Below are 19,456 nucleotides of genomic sequence, written 5' to 3'. Positions count from 1 at the left end.
TGTGAGATGGTAACCTTTGGAATCATTTGAGGCGCAGTGTTCACATTACTGTGACTAACCTAGGAGGAAATGCACGCCACTTTGTGCCCTACTTTTGAAGTAGCACTCCCACAACCTTGATTGACTTTGAGTTAGAAATGGGCAGGTTTATTGCACTGTCATTGTGTTGTAGTTCTTGGTAGTGTGACCTTGTAGCTTACCACAATTATGACCAGAATCACTGGTGAGAGCAGTGGTTGGTGCCTATTTCTCTCCAAATAAGTCAACTATACATGTAAACCATAACATTACAACTAAAACTGTATAAGTAAACACATAGGGGAAGGTTATTGGCGATAAGACTCTTTTATTTCGATGTCAAAAGCACAAAATACAGCTATACAGTACAACCTCATGCACAGAGTGAACAGAGTGAGTTACTTATTGTCGTGGCAGTGTGTTTTGTGGTTGTTGCTGTTGGTTGTAACAATGACACTCTGCATAAGACTCCATATGCATCTGACCGCGTGACCCTAAGCTTTACCTGGCGTCTGACACAGAGCAAATGATCTTTTTCTTTGATTTCCTTCACCTAATTCTGGCGGCTAAAACTATGACTCTGGCACACTTAGCATCTACACACACTCTCTCAGTCGCACGTAAGACCCGCTCTCTCACTAACTAAACGCATGGTCGATCACACAACGCTAAACAGAGAGACACCATGGGTTGAGACTGATTTTTGCAACCGGCTACCGTAACCTCTCAACTAAACAATAAGAGGAGACAGATTTGCCGCACTGGTGTGGGTGTGGGAACCGTCCAATCGTAGCCTGCCTCTGAGGGCGGTATCGCCCCGGCTCGGCCAATGACAGAGCAGGAGACTAGATTGGATGGTTGTCTAGGACAAGGCAGTGATACAGCTGATGTAGGAGCTCACTTCACTACAGTGACTACTGTTGGTGAGCTCCTAGTTAACTCTGATGCATTCTTGTGCTTGGTCAGCAAACTGTGGCAGTTGCATTCTCGTGTGTGTGAGGCGCAACACAGCCAAATACACACAACCTCTCAGACACACATACAAACCACCCAAACTCATGTACCCACACATGCACACATATATTGAAATATATATAGCTAGAACTGTATACTGTGTATAGGGTATTTATACTAGTATATATTACATGTACACTACAGTTCAAAAGTTTTGGGCCACTTAGAAATGTCCTTGTTTAATTTTTTTTAACAAAATTGGCAAAACAGGAGTGATGGTTGCTGATAATGGGCCTCTGCACTCCTATGTAGATATTCATAAAAGAAATTGCAGTTTCCAGCTACAGTATTCATTCACAACATTAACAATGTCTACACTGTATTTCTGATCAATTTGATGTTATTTTAATGGACATAAAATGCACTTTTCTTTAAAAAAACAAGGACATTTCTAAGTGACCCCAAACTTTTGAACGGTAGTGTATATATTGTATATAATCTACCACGTGATAAACGTCATTAAGGACAATTGTTACAAGAGTGAAAGTGATAATAACAACTCTGAAAAAATGTAGCAAACAGTAACGTCTAGAACCTAAAGACGATAGAAATACCAGAATATAAGCTAAACACGAACAACATTTCTTGACACATCTCCAATTATTAAGAACTGTGGTAAAGGCGATCTGCAAAACGGTGTCACTGGCTAAGACGACAAACTGGAGACAGACTGTTCGCAGAAAGGCACAGGTACACAGGAGATCACTGAGACACGTACATGGGCACAGAGCACGGAACGATAGGTTCAAGGTTTATTTACATCTGCATTATCCCCCCCCACCCACCTCTACACACTCCTATCCCTTGTTCTGTGGTCGCACAGTATTCCTGTTGCATCGTCTTCATAATTCGTCTGCGTCATCTTTGTCAGCGTCATCATCTTTGTTGCCATCGTCATCATCATTATTGTGTTGGTCCTTAGGTAGTGGTTCACAGTGGTGTAAAGTACTTAAGTAAAAATACTTTAAAGTACCACTTAAGTACTTTACTATTTATATTTTTGACAACTTTTACCTTTACAGCTAAAGAAAATAATGTACTTTTTACTCCATACATTTTCCCTGACAACCAAAAGTACTCGTTACATTTTGAATGCTTAACAGAACAGTAAAATGGTCCAATTCACACATTTTAAGAGAACATCCCTGGTCATCCCTACTGCCTCTGATCTGGCGGTCTCACTAAACACAAATGCTTAGTTTGTAAATGATGTCTGAGTGTTTGAAGTGTGCCCATGACCATCCTGGTTTGCCTAATATAAGGAATTTGAAATGATTTATACTTTGATATAATTTTGAGATTACATTTACTTTTGATACTTAAGTATATTTAAAATCAAATACTTTTGGACTATTACTCAAGTAGTATTTTACTGGGCGACTTTCACTATTACTTGAGTCATTTTCTATTAAGGAATCTTTACTTTTACTCAAATATGACAGTTGGGTACTTTTTCCAACACTGGTTGTTCAGTGGCAGATATGGTTGATCGTCAGTCAGGTGGGGAGGCAGTCTGGTTGGGCTGACTCAGTTCTCAGCCTTAGCTTCAGGCTCTGGCTCTGGCTCCTTAGCTGTGTTCGGACAGAAGAGGGGGAATCAAGGAAACTCATATGACCTCATGAAAAGTCATCGAGGTTGGTGTAGTAATTTCAAAGTGGCCGAAACATAGGGGGAACCATAGACTACGAAGAATCATTCCCAATGGTTGAACACAACTATGGATTGGTGTCAAGGTTGTTCCAGTGGGTGTGTGAGGGGTGAGTGAGTAGAGACAAATCTCTCACCTTTGGACACGATCAGGGTCTCTGCCGTAGCCTCTTCGTCTCCAGGGGCCCTGCGATAGAACCAAGAGGACAGACATTGGTTGTCATGGTGACCAGAGATGGAGAACACAGCCCCATAAAAACAGAGCAGAAATGTAATCGACCAATCAGGCACAATTGCTGACTTACTTGAGCTTCTTCTCCTGATTGGGACAGCAGCGACATTTTCGGCCTAGAACGGACAACAAGTCATGATCATGATCTTAAAATCAACAATCAAAGAGCCAATAATTATGTGTGACGTAGTTAGACTTACTGAAATATGAAGACTTACTGAGGATGAGGAGGATGCCCAGCGCGAAGAGTACCACACCAAAGACCAGTCCACAGATCCGCAGGCTATGATAGTCTACACAGACAGAGAGGAGGGACGGCTACTTATGAAAGTCTTCTTTCAAGGCTATTGCAACATTGTCAGGTGATGGGGAAGAGCATCAAGACCCACTAACAGGGGTCTACTTACCATAGACAAATGGGTCCACCTCTTTCTTCTCCTTTTCACCATCTGAAAATACAGGCACTGAGAAAGGCAAGGAAATTAGATACTAGCCATATAGAACATCTAACGATCGTAGCAGTTTTCAATGCTGTACATACCTAGAAGTATAATGGGGCTGGGGTTAACATGGTTAAACACATTGATTACAGACAGGCTACTCACTCTCGGCACATGGGTCTGTGACTGCTGAGAGAGAGCGAGAGAGCGAGAGAAAGAGAGCAAGAGAGAGAGCTTGGATAGGGATCTTGACAGGTTACGGTATTCACATCCAGAGCTTGGATAGGGATCTTGACAGGTTACGGTATTCACATCCAGAGCTTAGAAAGGGATCTTGACAGGTTCCGGTATTCACATCCAGAACTTGGATAGGGATCTTGACAGGTTACGGTATTCACATCCAGAGCTTGGATAGGGATCTTGACAGGTTACGGTATTCACATCCAGAACTTGGATAGGCATCTTGACAGGTTACAGTATTCACATCCAGAGCTTGGATAGGGATCTTGACAGGTTACGGTATTCACATCCAGAGATTGGATAGGGATTTTGACAGGTTACGGTATTCACATCCAGAGCTTGGATAGGGATCTTGACAGGTTACGCTATTCACATCCAGAGCTTGCATAGGGATCTTGACAGGTTACGATATTCACATCCGGTTGTGCAATGGCACTGGCCTTGTGGATGATTTGTTGAATGGACTACCTCAGTTACCTCCCCATCCTCCTCCTCCTCCCCTACTCTATTCGTCCAACCCTTGCTCCCTGTGTCAATTCATTTCATAAATTCCCCAGTGGACAAACACTGTCTGGCCCAGTGCACAAACCCCAGACTTTATATCTGCTCCACAAACCCATTTTGTGTGTGTGTGTGTGTGTGTGTGTGTGTGCGCGCACTCTACTCAGCATGTATACTCATATCAACAGACAGAGAGTCACACTGAATGGGGAGTGAGTGCACGAAAAACAAGGAATTATAGTGGGAGGGAGATTAATGGAGGACAATCTACATCTGGAGATGAGGGAAAAGGAGAGATGTATAGTCTGGAGACGGAGACGAGAGACAAAAGAAGAAAGGAGGAAAAAGGAAGAGAAACCAGAACAGACGGTGTGAACAAAACACAGATGAAAGGATGGAGGGGATACAGGGAGAAGAAAGGAGGGCAGGAAAAGAGGGAGGTGGAAAAGAATGTGAACTGAAGACAGGTGGGAAAACGCCAAAGCAATAGAATGTGGAAGGTTCGTCCGATTGGCGGACAAGCAAGAATCTGGATAACACCAGATGACATGGATGGCTCAGTTGCTCTCTCCAGTGATGTACTGAACCCATGACTTCACACTTAGAATCTTAATGGCATAATAATGTGTGTGTGTGTGGCAGAGTTACAGTTAATGCGTGTGTGTGTCATGGCCTAAATATACTTGTGATATGGAGTATATTACATAGTACTTGGAATTTACAGTATAGTACATTATACTTGGAATATACAGTATAGTACATTATACTTGGGATATAGAGTATAGTACATTAAACTTGGGATATACAGTATATTACATTCTACTTGGGATATACATATCAACACACAGACGCACTGTTCTACGCATGCAAAGGAAGGAAGCCTCAGGCTCTAGAACAAGTCAGTCCATTAATGTTCAGTCAAAACCCCATGCCTGCCATGTCATGCCACGGCCCTCCCCCTGTGTCTCCTGCCTCCCTGTGGATAGAGCAGTAGTGGTGTTGGTGGTAGTGGTGTTGGTGTTGGTGGTGGTGGAGGGGGCACTTACCAGCCACATACACCAGGAGTGAAAAGAGGAAGAACAGAACAGTTTCCATGGTAACTGCAGAAAGAGAGAGAGAAAGAAATAGAGCGAGAGAGAACTGTGTTAGTTGGTTGCATGCCACGCACATACACACCAAGGCACACATGCTCACACAGACACATATGCAAGGTTGGAAAACGGCCCCCACATCACCCGTGTATTGAACCAACCTGTTGTGTAACCCACTAAACTGTATTCTTATGACATAACATTTAATGAAACATACACTGGTAGATAGATAATGATACTAAATCAGGCAGCTGTGAGCCCCAATGCCTGCAGACAGATTGGTATTGGTCCATTCATTTTTTTACCAATCAAGTGTCTATTTTTCAGATACATTCTCAAACCAGTACTACACAGACATCTTGGTGGGAATAGAAACTAGATGTAAAAGTAGCCAAGCTGCCGGAGTTATGAGAGTGATGGGTTGAAGATGGGCCCACTACAGACAAAAGACAAGATGGTTACAATACCACAGTAGATTCAGGCTTTTTATGGAAAGAAACTTGCCCTCCAGGCAAAGAGATGACACCAATCCCTCCATTGTTTTTCCTCTCCTCTCCTCTCTTTTCCCATCTCTCTTTCCATCTATGTTCTCCATGTTCTGTGCCCCACTTCCCATGGAGCGTATTCTTTATTGATACCACCATGAGGATTGCGGGGGAGAGAACACATTCGGCTAAACAGGACCCAAGCCAATAGCATAGCATCACAGTCCAGATGCTGCTTGTCCACTGTTCACCTCCAAACTCCCTTAAAGACCTTGCCCTTGAAACAGCTTTAAGTGGCGAGCCCAGCCCCATGGTCACAGGTTTGACGTTTTTGTCTGGGAGGAAATCATGTTCTGGATAGGGCACTTAGTAATTGGGTAACAAATGGCTTAATGAACTGGTGGAGAGTGGCTTCAGAGCACACATTATGTTGGTCATGTTGAATGCAGGCAATTATTCACTGATCTACACATTTAGCATGTTTGTCATTCATGGCATTAAGAGCAACGCATGCAAAAGCCAAACTGACTTCTCAGTCGAGTACAGTAAGTCTCTACACACAGTTACGTGGATTCATTTTAGTCCGTAAACTGGCTGCATGTTTTACCTGGTTGCATGTTATCACAATTCTACCCGGTAACAGTATGTGTGCTTAATATGCCTGCTGTTTTCTATATCCAGACAGGTTCTGGGTTATGACTGGGACCATAGCACTCAACCACCAGTCACCACAGAGCAAACATTAGTGGGTTGTTATGTCTGTCTCTGTGATGTTGCGTCTACTCCCACCACCCTCCCTAGCTGCACTAAATAGGACAATGTTGCATTCATGATCCTCTCATTCAGTCAGTCACCACCCATCCCAGGCCCTATAACCCTGGGCTACTCATAAGCAGGGGATACACAGGCAGGGAGGAAGTCTACAGAGTGGATGAGGATGTGTTGTGAAGGGTAATAGAAATCAACAGATGTGGCCGAGGTCTTCTCCGAGAGGGGGGCGGGTTCATCTGAGTGGTGATTGAGGCTTAACAGCTGCTACAACCTCAACACCGTCAAGCGCCGTTGTGACTTTTGACTTTACACCCTCTCGTTGTTCAACACAGCATTCATATCCTCTTCCTTATTCAATCATCACATCCTGTCCTTTTTACCCATCTGATAGATATATAGATATAGATCAAATATATATATATATAAATATACAGTATGTTCATTTGAAGTCAGAAGTTTACATACACCTTAGCCAAATGCATTTAAACTCAGTTTTTTCACAATTCCTGACATTTAATTTGAGTAAAAATTCCCTGTCTGAAGGTCAGTTAGGATCACCACTTTCTTAAAAAAAATGTGAAATGTCAGATTAATAGAGAGAGAATGATTTATTTCAGCTTTAATTACTTTCATCACATTCCCAGTGGGTCAGAAGTTTACATACACTCAATTAGTATTCGGTAGCATTGCCTTTAAATGGTTTAACTTGGGTCAAACGTTCCGGGTAGCCTTCCACAAGCTTCCCACAATAAGTTGGGTGAATTTTGGCCCATTCCTCCTGACAGAGCTGGTGTAACTGAGTCAGGTTTGTAGGCCTCCTTGCTCGCACACTCTTTTTCAGTTCTGCCCACAAATGTTTTATAGGATTGAGGTCAGGGCTTTGTGATGGCCAGTCGAATACCTTGACATTGTTATCCTTAAGACATTTTGCCACAACTTTGAAAGTATGCTTGGCGTCATTGTCCATTTGGAAGACCCATATGCGACCAAGCTTTAACTTCCTGACTGATGTCTTGAGATGTTGCTTCAAAATATCCACATAATTTTCCTTCCTCGTCATGCCATCTATTTTGTGATGTGCACCGGTCCCTCCTGCAGCAAAGCACCCCCACAACATGATGCTGCCACCCCCTTGCTTCATGATTGGGATGGTGGTCTTCGGCTTTTTCCTCCAAACATAACGATGGTCATTATGGTCAAACAGTTGTATTTTTGTTTAATCAGATCAAAGTACGTTCATCTCTAGGAGATAGAACGCTTCTCCATCCTGAGTGGTATGACGGCTGTGTGGTCCCATGGTGTTTATACTTGTATACTATTGTTTGCACAGATGAATGTGGTACTTTCAGGCGTTTGGAAATTGCTCCCAAGGATGAACCAAACTTGTGGAGGTCTACAATTTTGTTTCTGAGGTCTTGGCTGATTTCATTTGATTTTCCCATGATGTCACGCAAAGAGGCACTGAGTTCGAAGGTAGGCCTTGAAATACATCCACAGGTACACCTCAAATTGACTTATATGATGTCAATTAGCCCATCAGAAGCTTCTAAAGCCATGACATAATTTTCTTGAATTTTCCAAGCTGTTTAAAGGCACAGTCAACTTAGTGTGATACAGTGAATTATAAGTGAAATTATCTGTCTGTAAACAATTGTTGGAAAAATGACTTGTATCATGTACAGAGTAGATTTCCTAACCGACTTACCAAAACTATAGTTTGTTAACAATAAATGTGTGGAGTGGTTGAAAATGAGTTTTAATGACTCCAACCTAAGTGTATGTAAACTTCCGACTTAAACTGTATGTATGTATGTATGTATGTATGTATGTATGTATGTATGTATGTATGTATGTATGTATGTATGTATGTATGTGTGTGTGTGTGTGCGTGCGTGCGTGCGTGCGTGCGTGCGTGCGTGCGTGCGTGCGTGCGTGCATGCATGTATGTATGTATGTATGTATGTATGTATGTATGTATGTATGTATGTATGTATGTATGTATGTATGTATGTATGTATGTATGTATGTATGTATGCATGCATGCATGTATGCATGTATGTATGTAGAGAGAGGGAGGCATAGAGGACCCCACTTAGAACTCTTACACATAAGCTACCTCGCTACTAATGATACTGATAGCGCGTTAACATAGCGAAGGTAAAGGCGAAGTGACACATTGGATGACATTTAGGGGGATTAGGCACCCTTATCAAAGCTCCAGACTTCTACTACTAGTCTACACTATGTTAGACACAATCAAAACACAGGACTGAGCAGCACAGTACAAGCTATTAGTCCAACCAGAACTAAGTATTTATATTCAAAACCCTTTTAACCTTTTCAACAAGCTGATAAGGAGGGATAGGAAAAGGAGGACAGCGAATGGGGCGAGGGAGGAGGCTGGGGCATGATAGCAAATACAAGCCACTGAGGTCCATTCAGTAGTGTTTACCTCAGAGTTGAATATTATGGCTCTGCAATATGGCCTAAACATCATATTTCCAATTATTTTAATGGCCGATTCACGATCTATACTGTACCTCTCAATAAACGTTGTTGCACAATTCACGGTCAAATGCACTGCATTTCAAACAGTCAGCAATAATCTAATTCAAATTATACTTAGGCAACATTTTCCAGAATCAACCTTCATTGATACTCCTATTTTAGTAGTGTCTGCTCTGCGCGCAATTTGAAGAGGTGAGACATAACAAAGTTTTGGTTAGAAAGGTGAACGTCTCCTCTATTACAGTAAAATAATGTGACCATGTGTTGCGGTGTCCGTAGGACCGATTCTGTTGGAACAAACCTCAAATGCAAATAGCGAGTTGAAACCGCTTGTCATAGAGGAAGAAGTGATCTCTCATCTTTGTTTTTTTGTGAGTGGCAAGGGGAGGGACTTGGTGTGTGGGTGTGGACATAGGAAGGTGCACACAGCACAGAAGGAGCGAAGGAGACGAGACCAAAAAGACAACGTAAGAACAAGCGGACATAAACGCTCATGAAAACAGAACAAATGTAAAAATGTGAATCTTGCCATACAGGCATTTGGAATCGCACTAAAACATGCATTCTAAATAATTGAGTTAATACTATACGTCACCTAGCCCTAACTGACAGTGAGGAATGACCTGCTGTCCACTGTCTAACGATCAGGACCAGAGGGCAAGAAAAACATAATGTCAATAGTCTGAAATTCCACCCAGTGGGAAAGTGCAATTCAACCAGTTCTACCTCTCAGATCAGAGGTTGACAATTTGGCCATATCTCTCAGAATCCTGTGGGAAAGCTGCTGTTGGGGTGTGGCACCGCCAGCCAGGCCAGCGCTAGTGACACAGACACTCGAGTTCAACTCCCTCGCTAGAAATGAGAAGTGCCACCCGATTCACTGGCCTCTATGCCTCTCCTTAACCCACTTTTGTCACGCCATTGTTTGTATGTGTCACGTTTCAGTCCCATGGTGCTGCCAGCACCTCGCTTTGTCTGAGCTAGAAGGAGGAAGGGTAGAGCAGAGGGGGGAAGGGCAGGCAGAAACGGAGGCAGAAGCAGCGGCATCCTCGGGTGACGTCGGTGTGGACATTTACAGAAGCAACAATCCCCAGGGAGGGAGCTATGACTCGAGCCCAAGACCATGAATGATGAATTATGCATGTGGAAGAAGACATCGGAATGAACGTCATAGTGGAAATGCTGTCGTGTGTTGTGACCCGTTGTTTATCTTCCTTCTCTGTGTGAGTGTGAATCTTTTCACACCTCAACGCTCGCGCCTTTGTTTGCGAGTGTCTAGGCCATGATCTTGGTGGTCAAAAGGCCAAAATGGTTCCAAAAGGGTTCCATGTAGATCACTTGTTGGTTCCAGGGTTCTACATGGAGCTCAAACTGTTAAGGGTTGTACATGGGACTCGAAAGGGTTCTACTTGTTACCAAAAAGGTTTCTTCAACGGGTACTCCTATGAGGACAGCTAAAGAACCCGTTTAAATCCAAGATGGCACTTTCTTTCTAAGAGTTTAGAGTGTATGGTTGTGTGAAATGATATTTGGGAGCATTGTGATCTAACTGCTGGAGCATGATTCCTCTATGGATCTTACCCATTATTGTTATTTCTACGTCAATTTGGCACTGATCGCTATTTCTCTGGGACACCCAGACTCATGTAAAAGCTCCCATATCTACAGTGGCAAAACAAAGTATGTGAACCCTTTGGAATTACCTGGATTTCTGCATAAATTGGTCATCAAATTTCATCTGATCTCCATCTAAGTCACAACAGTAGACAAAACACAGTGCGCTTAAACTAATAACACACAAATGATTGAATCTTTCTTGTCTATATTGAATTAAACACTCACAGTGTAGGTTGGGGAAAAGTATGTGAAGCCCTAGGCTAATGACTTCTCCAAAAGCTAATTGGAGCCAGGAGTCAGCTAACCCGGGGTCCCAATCAATGAGACGAGATTGGAGATGTTGGTTAGCCCTATAAAAAACACTCACAAAATTTGAGTTTGCTATTCACAAGAAGCATTGCTTGATTTGAACCATGCCTCGAACAAAAGAGATCGCAGAAGTTTAAGAATAGTTGACTTGCATTAAGCTGGAAAGGGTTACAAAAGTATCTCTAAAAGCCTTGATGTTCATCAGTCCATGGTAAGACAAATTGTCTATAAATTGAGAAATTTCAGCACTGTTGCTACTCTCCCGAGGAGTGGCCGTCCTGCAAAGATGACTGCAAGAGCACAGCGCAGAATGCTCAATGAGGTTAAATAGAAGCCTAGTGTCAGCTAAAGACTTACAGACATCTCTGGAACAATGCACCTTGGTATACAATGCATCTCTGGAACAATGCACCTTGGTATACAATGCATCTCTGGAACAATGCACCTTGGTATACAATGCATCTCTGGAACAATGCACCTTGGTATACAATGCATCTCTGGAACAATGCACCTTGGTATAGATTCTACAAGTGTCTGGAACTCTATTGGAGGGATGCGACACTATTCTTCCACAAGAAATTATATCTTTTGGTGTTTTGTCTCAGGCGCCACTCCAGAGTCTCCCATAAGTGTTCAATTGGGTTGAGATCTGGTGACTGAGAAGGCCATGGCATATGGTTTACATCGTTTTCATGCTCATCAAGCCATTCAGTGACCACTCGTGCCCTGTGGATGGGGGGGCATCGTCATCCTATGGAGGCATAGCCATAATCATCCTGGAAGAGATGGATAGAAATGGTTCACCAGAATGGCTATGATTTTATTGCCGTTTACCATGCTAGGAAAAAGCAACCCACACCAGAGCTTCCAGAACTCTCATTTACTCAAGTGTTTCCTTTATTTTGGCAGTTACCTATAGCTCTCTACAATGCCGCTGCCGCTGATTAGCTCTCAGGCGTGTGTGTACGTGCCACATCTGTCGCTTTACTACAACTTTCTCATTCTCATGATGTGTTCCAGACGTATTATAATACAACCCAAATTGAACAAGCAAATGATGAATTAGCACAAAACACAGGGCATCAAGATCCTTTCTGGAGCAAGACCCATGCCTTATGGCTTAGCATCTTTGCCATCGCGGTGATTGTAAATCTCCATGACAACAAGACATTGGACGTGCCTGCTGCCATGGTATTGCTATGGCAAGTGTTTCCATCAGCTGACTACTATTCGAAGTACTAAATACTGAGGGATGTGTGCCGAGTGGAGGGAGGTGGGCTCGAGATGGTGTTGTCATGAAAAACTTTAGTACGTGAGAAGAGAAGAAAGGGGTGGGACACAGTGATGAGATTCAAGCGTTAATTCATCCTTGTTCACGCTCAACATAAACCTTTATACAATGGGGTCGTTCGTGCCTTTTCATATTTGAAGTAGAAATTGTGCGCCAATATTTAATTAAAAAAATATATTATATTAAGCTCCCTTTAATTAATACAGACCACATGTCAAATTCCATAAATCAGATTTTTATCATGGAAAAAATAGATTTGCTAACACGGAACTCCAACATTTCTCCAGGTTTTCCCCCATCATTGTAAAGTCCTAGTTATTTTGTTGCTTTGAGATCAACCCTGCTCCGTGAACTGAACTCTCGTTTTAATATGGTGAAACCATTTATTTTTAAAAATATTTTTTCAAAAGAAACATGGCACATCTAAACAATTAAATCATAGTGTTAAGGCAGGTGAGCTGGTTCTACTCCTTTTGGCAATTTTCGGGTATTTTGTGGTGGAAAACTGAGCGGGTCGACCATAATACATTAACCCTGTTACCCACAAAGACCGGCTACAAAAATGAACATCTTTTTGTGAAGCTTGCATTCAACTGCCGCTCCCTGTTGCACACAACAAGCTTCAATTCCCCCCTGTCACAGGGGGATATATGGCTTATTTAAGATTAGATCATCAACCCTGTTACTTTATTTGGCACTTAATAAGCGCTTAATAGTCATTTTTCAATTTAACTTCTTGAAATGCTAAAACGTATTTTACATTACGTTTACATTAAATCGAACATGTGTTGTTTCTGAAATAATGTTAAACTAATGTGAAATAAAAACATTTTGGGACTTAATTACACTACCCAAAAGGTAATCATTTGGTGGAACGCCCCTACCGCTCATGACAACAAGATGAACGAACACAAGTGCCTCAGTTTAATTATTGTAGGCTACTTACCACATATCCATCATCCACAGATAAGCTTTTTTCGCGCACCCGACCACTGCCCAAAATGGAGACTGGGAGGGACACTAACTCACGAATAATTGTATCTGTTGGTATATTATAGCATTGTTTATAGTGTGTCTCTGGCGTTACCTACATTACGACATAGCCGTAGTTTGCGTAACTGTGCAAGAGTGTGTTTTAGAATTTGCAAAGGCGAGATAGTCTCGCTAGCTGATCATGGACACCGTGCCTGGCGCGAGCTCCGCGAGTCTGCCACTTTCACCGATTCTAACCTGTGGCTTTACCACTAGACTTGCCAGTATTGTGGACATGGGAGTATTCAGGCGCTTCAAATAATTCGTTCTACATACCATTTAGACCTATTTGGCCTAGGACTAATTATACAAACGGTTGAATATTGTGTGTCTGCCCTGCACGAGACGAGTTAGCTGAACTAACATCATACTGTGAAAAGGACACACCCTCACGGCACTAGAATCTATTGCATACAAAAACAAGTCGAGACCTTTATAGTTTAGGCCTATTTGAAAAAATAATAATGCTCTTACAGACGTTATTTTTGCTAAATAAAATGCAATGAGTGAATATATATATATTTTATATCCATCATGCAACTGATATTATGCATGCATAGGCCTATACACATTGAGACAAGTTCTCAATACATTATTCACATCAATATTTCAGGAAATTAAATGTTGCCTATATTATTTATTCGCCAATACACCCCACTCATTTGATCAGATACCAGATTCCAAATATGTAGCTCCAACTAGGCAGACAATAACACACTGTAGACATGAGAACGCACACGCCCCTTTTGAATTATGTCGAAAAACAAACATGCCCAAATAATCTTCTTACCTCTTTCTATTATCTTGACGTTGAGCTACAAATTGATTGACCCCAATCCAATCCAGGACAATGATCAGCTTCTTCTCGCAAAGCGTAATTATTGTTTCAATTTTTATAATATGTGCCTTCTCACTCACTGTTCAATTGCAGTCCCACGAAGGGTTATTGATCGTCTCGCGCACTTAGAATGCAAAACGTAAAAATAGTTTGCCAATATCTTTGTTGGAGAATCTCAATGTTTCTTCTGTTTGTATTGATTACAAAAGGTCTCTTGATGTCTATCACGTTCTTTCTGTCTGTCTGTCTCCCACTCTCTCTACCTCACACACACGACCCACTGTTGATGTTCGTGAGCGTCTAGCCATCTACCCGTAGCTTTCGGCGCGCCAACCGGTTACAAATATACACTGATTGTGTTTTTGTTGTAAGCTACAGTGTAGTCTGTGTTAAACCATCAGTATTGGGAGACTGGAGAGAGAGAGAGACTGACATTAGGGAGCAGTAGAAAAGTACACAATTGTTACCTGGAGGAAAAATGGGGGAGGGACATGATTTTTCCATTTCAGTCAGGGGGAGGGTTTAGTCTTTTTTTAAAATTTAGTCCAGGGGAGGGTTATGTGATTTGTAATTGATCAAATGTTGTATTGCTCAGGATTTGAGAATTAGTTGCTTATTATAGTATCTCGATGAGTGCCTGATGATGACCCTCGTCCCTGTTTCTTTGCTGGGCGTGGAATATCAAGTGCGCCTAGTGTGGTCTCAATGAAATGACCCATAGCCTATACTATGGGCTATACGAAGAGCATGCTCGGAGGAGCACAGGGCCAAGTTATATTTCTAAGAAAATGTACTTCCTGAGTTTTTGCGCTCTTGGAATAGTGTATATAAACACTAGGCTACACTGCATTACACACGGTATTGGATAGGCCTTCCCAAATCAAATGTGATTTGTCACATACACATGGTTAGCCGATGTTAATGCGAGTGTAGCAAAATGCTTGTGCTTCTAGTTCTGACCATGCAGTAATATCTAACAAGTAATCTATCAATTTCACAACAACTACCTTATACACACAAGTGTAAAGGAATTAATCAGAATATGCACATAAAGATTAATGAATGAGCGATGGCCGAACGGCATAGGCATGATGCAGTAGATGGTACATGGTACAGTATATACATATGAGATGAGTAATGTAGGGTATGTAAACATTATATAAAGTGGCATTGTTTAAAGTGACTAGTGATACATTTATTACATCACTTGTTCATTATTAAAGTGGCTAGAGATGAGTCAGTATGTTGGCAGCAGCCACTCAATGTTAGTGGTGGCTGTTTAACAGTCTGATGGCCTTGAGAGGTGCTGTTTTTCAGTCTCTCGGTCCCCACTTTGATGCACCTGTACTGACCTCGCCTTCTGGATAATAGCAGGGTGAACAGGCAGTGGCTCGGGTGGTTGTTGTCCTTGATGATCTTTTTGGCCTTCCTGTGACATTGGGTGGTGTAGGTGTCCTGGAGAGCAGGTAATTTGCCCCCGGTGATGCGTTGTGCAGACCTCACTACCCTCTGGAGAGCCTTACGGTTGTGGGCGGAGCAGTTGCCGTACCAGGCGGTGATACAGCCCGACAGGATGCTCTTGATTGTGCATCTGTAAAAGTCTGTGAGTGTTTTTGGTGACAAGCCAAATTTTTTCAGTCTCCTGAGGTTGAAGAGGCGCTGCTGCGCCTTCTTCACCACGCAGTCTGTGTGGGTGGACCATTTCAGTTTGTCCGTGATGTGTACGCCAAGGAACTTAAAACTGTCCACCTTCTCCACTACTGTCCCATTTAACATTTACATTTAAGTCATTTAGCAGACGCTCTTATCCAGAGCGACTTACAAATTGGTGCATTCACCTTATGACATCCAGTGGAACAGCCAATAGTGCATCTAAATCTTTTAAGGGGGGTGAGACGGATTACTTTATCCTATCCTAGGTATTCCTTAAAGAGGTGGGATTTCAGGTGTCTCCGGAAGGTGGTGATAGGCTCCGTAGGCAAGCACCATGGTCTTGTAGCGGATGCGAGCTTCAACTGGAAGCCAGTGGAGAGAGCGGAGGAGCGGGGTGACGTGAGAGAACTTGGGAAGGTTGAACACCAGACGGGCTGCGGCGTTCTGGATGAGTTGTAGGGGTTTAATGGCACAGGCAGGGAGCCCAGCCAACAGCGAGTTGCAGTACTCCAGACGGGAGATGACAAGTGCCTGGATTAGGACCTGCGCCGCTTCCTGTGTGAGGCAGGGTCGTACTCTGCGGATGTTGTAGAGCATGAACCTACAGGAACGGGCCACCGCCTTGATGTTAGTTGAGAACGACAGGGTGTTGTCCAGGATCACGCCAAGGTTCTTAGCGCTCTGGGAGGAGGACACAATGGAGTTGTCAACCGTGATGGCGAGATCATGGAACGGGCAGTCCTTCCCCGGGAGGAAGAGCAGCTCCGTCTTGCCGAGGTTCAGCTTGAGGTGGTGATCCGTCATCCACACTGATATGTCTGCCAGACATGCAGAGATGCGATTCGCCACTTGGTCATCAGAAGGGGGAAAGGAGAAGATTAATTGTGTGTCGTCTGCATAGCAATGATAGGAGAGATTAGCAGTGCGGAGCGCCTCCGTGATACAGAGAAGAGCAGTCTCAGTTGAATGACTAGTCTTGAAACCTGACTGATTTGGATCAAGAAGGTCATTCTGAGAGAGATAGCGGGAGAGCTGGCCAAGGACGGCACGTTCAAGAGTTTTGGAGAGAAAAGAAAGAAGGGATACTGGTCTGTAGTTGTTGATATCGGAGGGATCGAGTGTAGGTTTTTTCAGAAGGGGTGCAACTCTCGCTCTCTTGAAGACGGAAGGGACGTAGCCAGCAGTCAGGGATGAGTTGATGAGCGAGGTGAGGTAAGGGAGAAGGTCTCCAGAAATGGTCTGGAGAAGAGAGGAGGGGATAGGGTCAAGCGGGCAGGTTGTTGGGCGGCCGGCCGTCACAAGACGCACGATTTCATCTGGAGAGAGAGGGGAGAAAGAGGTCAGAGCACAGGGTAGGGCAGTGTGAGCAGAACCAGCGGTGTCGTTTGACTTAGCAAACGAGGATCGGATGTCGTCGACCTTCTTTTCAAAATGGTTGACGAAGTCATCTGCAGAGAGGAGGAGGGGGAGGGGAGGAGGATTCAGGAGGGAGGAGAAGGTGGCAAAGAGCTTCCTAGGGTTAGAGGCAGATGCTTGGAATTTAGAGTGGTAGAAAGTGGCTTTAGCAGCAGAGACAGAGGAGGAAAATGTAGAGAGGAGGGAGTGAAAGGATGCCAGGTCCGCAGGGAGGCGAGTTTTCCTCCATTTCCGCTCGGCTGCCCGGAGCCCTGTTCTGTGAGCTCGCAATGAGTCGTCGAGCCACGGAGCGGGAGGGGAGGACCGAGCCGGCCTGGAGGATAGGGGACATAGAGAGTCAAAGGATGCAGAAAGGGAGGAGAGGAGGGTTGAGGAGGCAGAATCAGGAGATAGGTTGGAGAAGGTTTGAGCAGAGGGAAGAGATGATAGGATGGAAGAGGAGAGAGTAGCGGGGGAGAGAGAGCGAAGGTTGGGACGGCGCGATACCATCCGAGTAGGGGCAGTGTGGGAAGTGTTGGATGAGAGAGAGAGGGAAAAGGATACAAGGTAGTGGTCGGAGACTTGGAGGGGAGTTGCAATGAGGTTAGTGGAAGAACAGCATCTAGTAAAGATGAGGTCGAGCGGGGGAAGGTGAGAGGGTGAGGTCAAAAGAGGAGAGGAGTGGAAAGAAGGAGGCAGAGAGGAATGAGTCAAAGGTAGACGTGGGGAGGTTAAAGTCGCCCAGAACTGTGAGAGGTGAGCCGTCCTCAGGAAAGGAGCTTATCAAGGCATCAAGCTCATTGATGAACTCTCCGAGGGGACCTGGAGGGCGATAAATGATAAGGATGTTAAGCTTGAAAGGGCTGGTAACTGTGACAGCATGAAATTCAAAGGAGGCGATAGACAGATGGGTAAGGGGAGAAAGAGAGAATGACCACTTGGGAGAGATGAGGATCCCGGTGCCACCACCCCGCTGACCAGAAGCTCTCGGGGTGTGCGAGAACACGTGGGCGGACGAAGAGAGAGCAGTAGGAGTAGCAGTGTTATCTGTGGTGATCCATGTTTCCGTCAGTGCCAAGAAGTCGAGGGACTGGAGGGAGGCATAGGCTGAGATGAACTCTGCCTTGTTGGCAGCAGATCGGCAGTTCCAGAGGCTACCGGAGACCTGGAACTCCACGTGGGTCGTGCGCGCTGGGACCACCAGATTAGGGTGGCCGCGGCCACGCGGTGTGGATAGGGGGTTGCACCCTCTGCTGTTTCCTGAAGTCCACGACCATCTCCTTTGTTATGTTGACATTGAGTGTGAGGTTATTTTCCTGACACCACACTCCGAGGGCCCTCACCACCTACCTGTAGGCCGTCTCGTCGTTGTTGGTAATCAAACCTACCACTGTAGTGTTGTCTGCAAACTTGATGATTGAGTTGGAGGTGTGCATGGTCACGCAGTTATGGGTGAACAGGGAGTACAGGAGAGGGCTGAGAATGCACCCTTGTGGGGCCCCAGTGTTGAGGATCAGCGGGGCGGAGATGTTATTTCCTACCCTCACCACCTGGGGGCGGCCCGTCAGGAAGTTCAGGGCCCAGTTGCACAGGGCGGGGTCGAGACCCAGGGTCTCAAACTTAATGACGAGTTTGGAGGGTACTATGGTGTTAAATGCTCAGCTGTAGTCGATGAACAGCATTCTTACATAGGTATTCCTCTTGTCCAGATAGGTTAGGGCAGTGTGATTGCGATTGCGTCGTCTGTGGACCTATTGGAATGGTAAGCAAATTGGAGTGGGTCTAGGGTGTCAGGTAGGGTGGAGGTGACATGGTCCTTGACTAGTCTCTTAAAGCATTTCATGACGACAGAAGTGAGTGCTGCAGGGCGATAGTCATTTAGCTAAGTTACCTTAGCTTTCTTGGGAACAGGAACAATGATGGCCCTCTTGAAGCATGTGGGGACAGCAGACTGAGATAAGGATTGATTGAATATGTCCGTAAACACACCAGCCAGCTGGTCTGCGCATGCTCTGAGGACGCGGGTGGGGTTGCCGTCTGGGCCGGCAGCCTTGGGAGGGTTAACACTTTTAAATGTTTTACTCACATTAGCTGCAGTGAAGGAGAGCCCGCATGTTTTGGTAGCGGGCCATGTCAGTGGCACTGTATTGTCCTCAAAGCGAGCAAAGAAGTTGTTTAGTTTGTCTGGGAGCAAGACATCGTGGTCCGCGACGTGGCTGGTTTTCCTTTTGTAGTCCGCGATTGACTGTAGACCCTGCCACATACCTCTTGTGTCTGAGCAGTTTAATTGCGACTCTACTTTGTCTCTATACTGATGCTTAGCTTATTTGATTACCTTGCGTAGGGAATAGCTACACTGTTTGTATTCGGTCAT

The 19,456-nt window shown here is 44.3% G+C and overlaps 1 protein-coding gene across 3 annotated transcripts; it reads right to left on the bottom strand.

Annotated features, from left to right (window-relative positions):
• Nucleotides 1-326: 326 nt before the first annotated feature.
• Nucleotides 327-14,491, bottom strand: LOC118385806 (FXYD domain-containing ion transport regulator 6-like). Of its 3 annotated transcripts, none has more exons than XM_035772976.2 (7): nucleotides 13,987-14,491; nucleotides 5,139-5,192; nucleotides 3,319-3,375; nucleotides 3,112-3,204; nucleotides 2,985-3,027; nucleotides 2,817-2,866; nucleotides 327-2,603 (listed from the first exon to the last, which is right to left on the bottom strand). In XM_035772976.2, the coding sequence occupies exons 2-7, from the start codon at nucleotides 5,185-5,187 to the stop codon at nucleotides 2,560-2,562; spliced, it is 336 nt and encodes a 111-aa protein (XP_035628869.1). In that variant the 5' UTR covers nucleotides 5,188-5,192; nucleotides 13,987-14,491; the 3' UTR covers nucleotides 327-2,559. The 3 variants fall into 3 exon arrangements, with proteins under 3 accessions (XP_035628869.1, XP_035628881.1, XP_035628874.1); XM_035772988.2 differs by having other exon boundaries at nucleotides 3,130-3,204; XM_035772981.2 differs by lacking the exon at nucleotides 13,987-14,491 and adding an exon at nucleotides 13,111-13,527.
• Between the last annotated feature and the right edge of the window lie 4,965 nt (nucleotides 14,492-19,456).

Source organism: Oncorhynchus keta, chromosome 1 (genome assembly GCF_023373465.1).
Source record: "Oncorhynchus keta strain PuntledgeMale-10-30-2019 chromosome 1, Oket_V2, whole genome shotgun sequence".
Taxonomy (NCBI): Eukaryota; Metazoa; Chordata; class Actinopteri; order Salmoniformes; family Salmonidae; genus Oncorhynchus; species Oncorhynchus keta.
Note: the sequence above shows the minus strand (reverse complement) of the source record. Positions and strands in the feature narration are given on the sequence as shown.

Excerpts from the sequence above, each read along its gene's own strand:
- LOC118385806 (XM_035772976.2), bottom strand. The coding sequence starts at position 5,187 with ATGGAAACTGTTCTGTTCTTCCTCTTTTCACTCCTGGTGTATGTGGCT. Across the intron at positions 3,376-5,138 it reads ACTCCTGGTGTATGTGGCTG|TGCCTGTATTTTCAGATGGT; the intron begins GTAAGTGCCCCC and ends TGCCTTTCTCAG. Across the intron at positions 2,604-2,816 it reads GACCCTGATCGTGTCCAAAG|CTAAGGAGCCAGAGCCAGAG; the intron begins GTGAGAGATTTG and ends GTCCGAACACAG.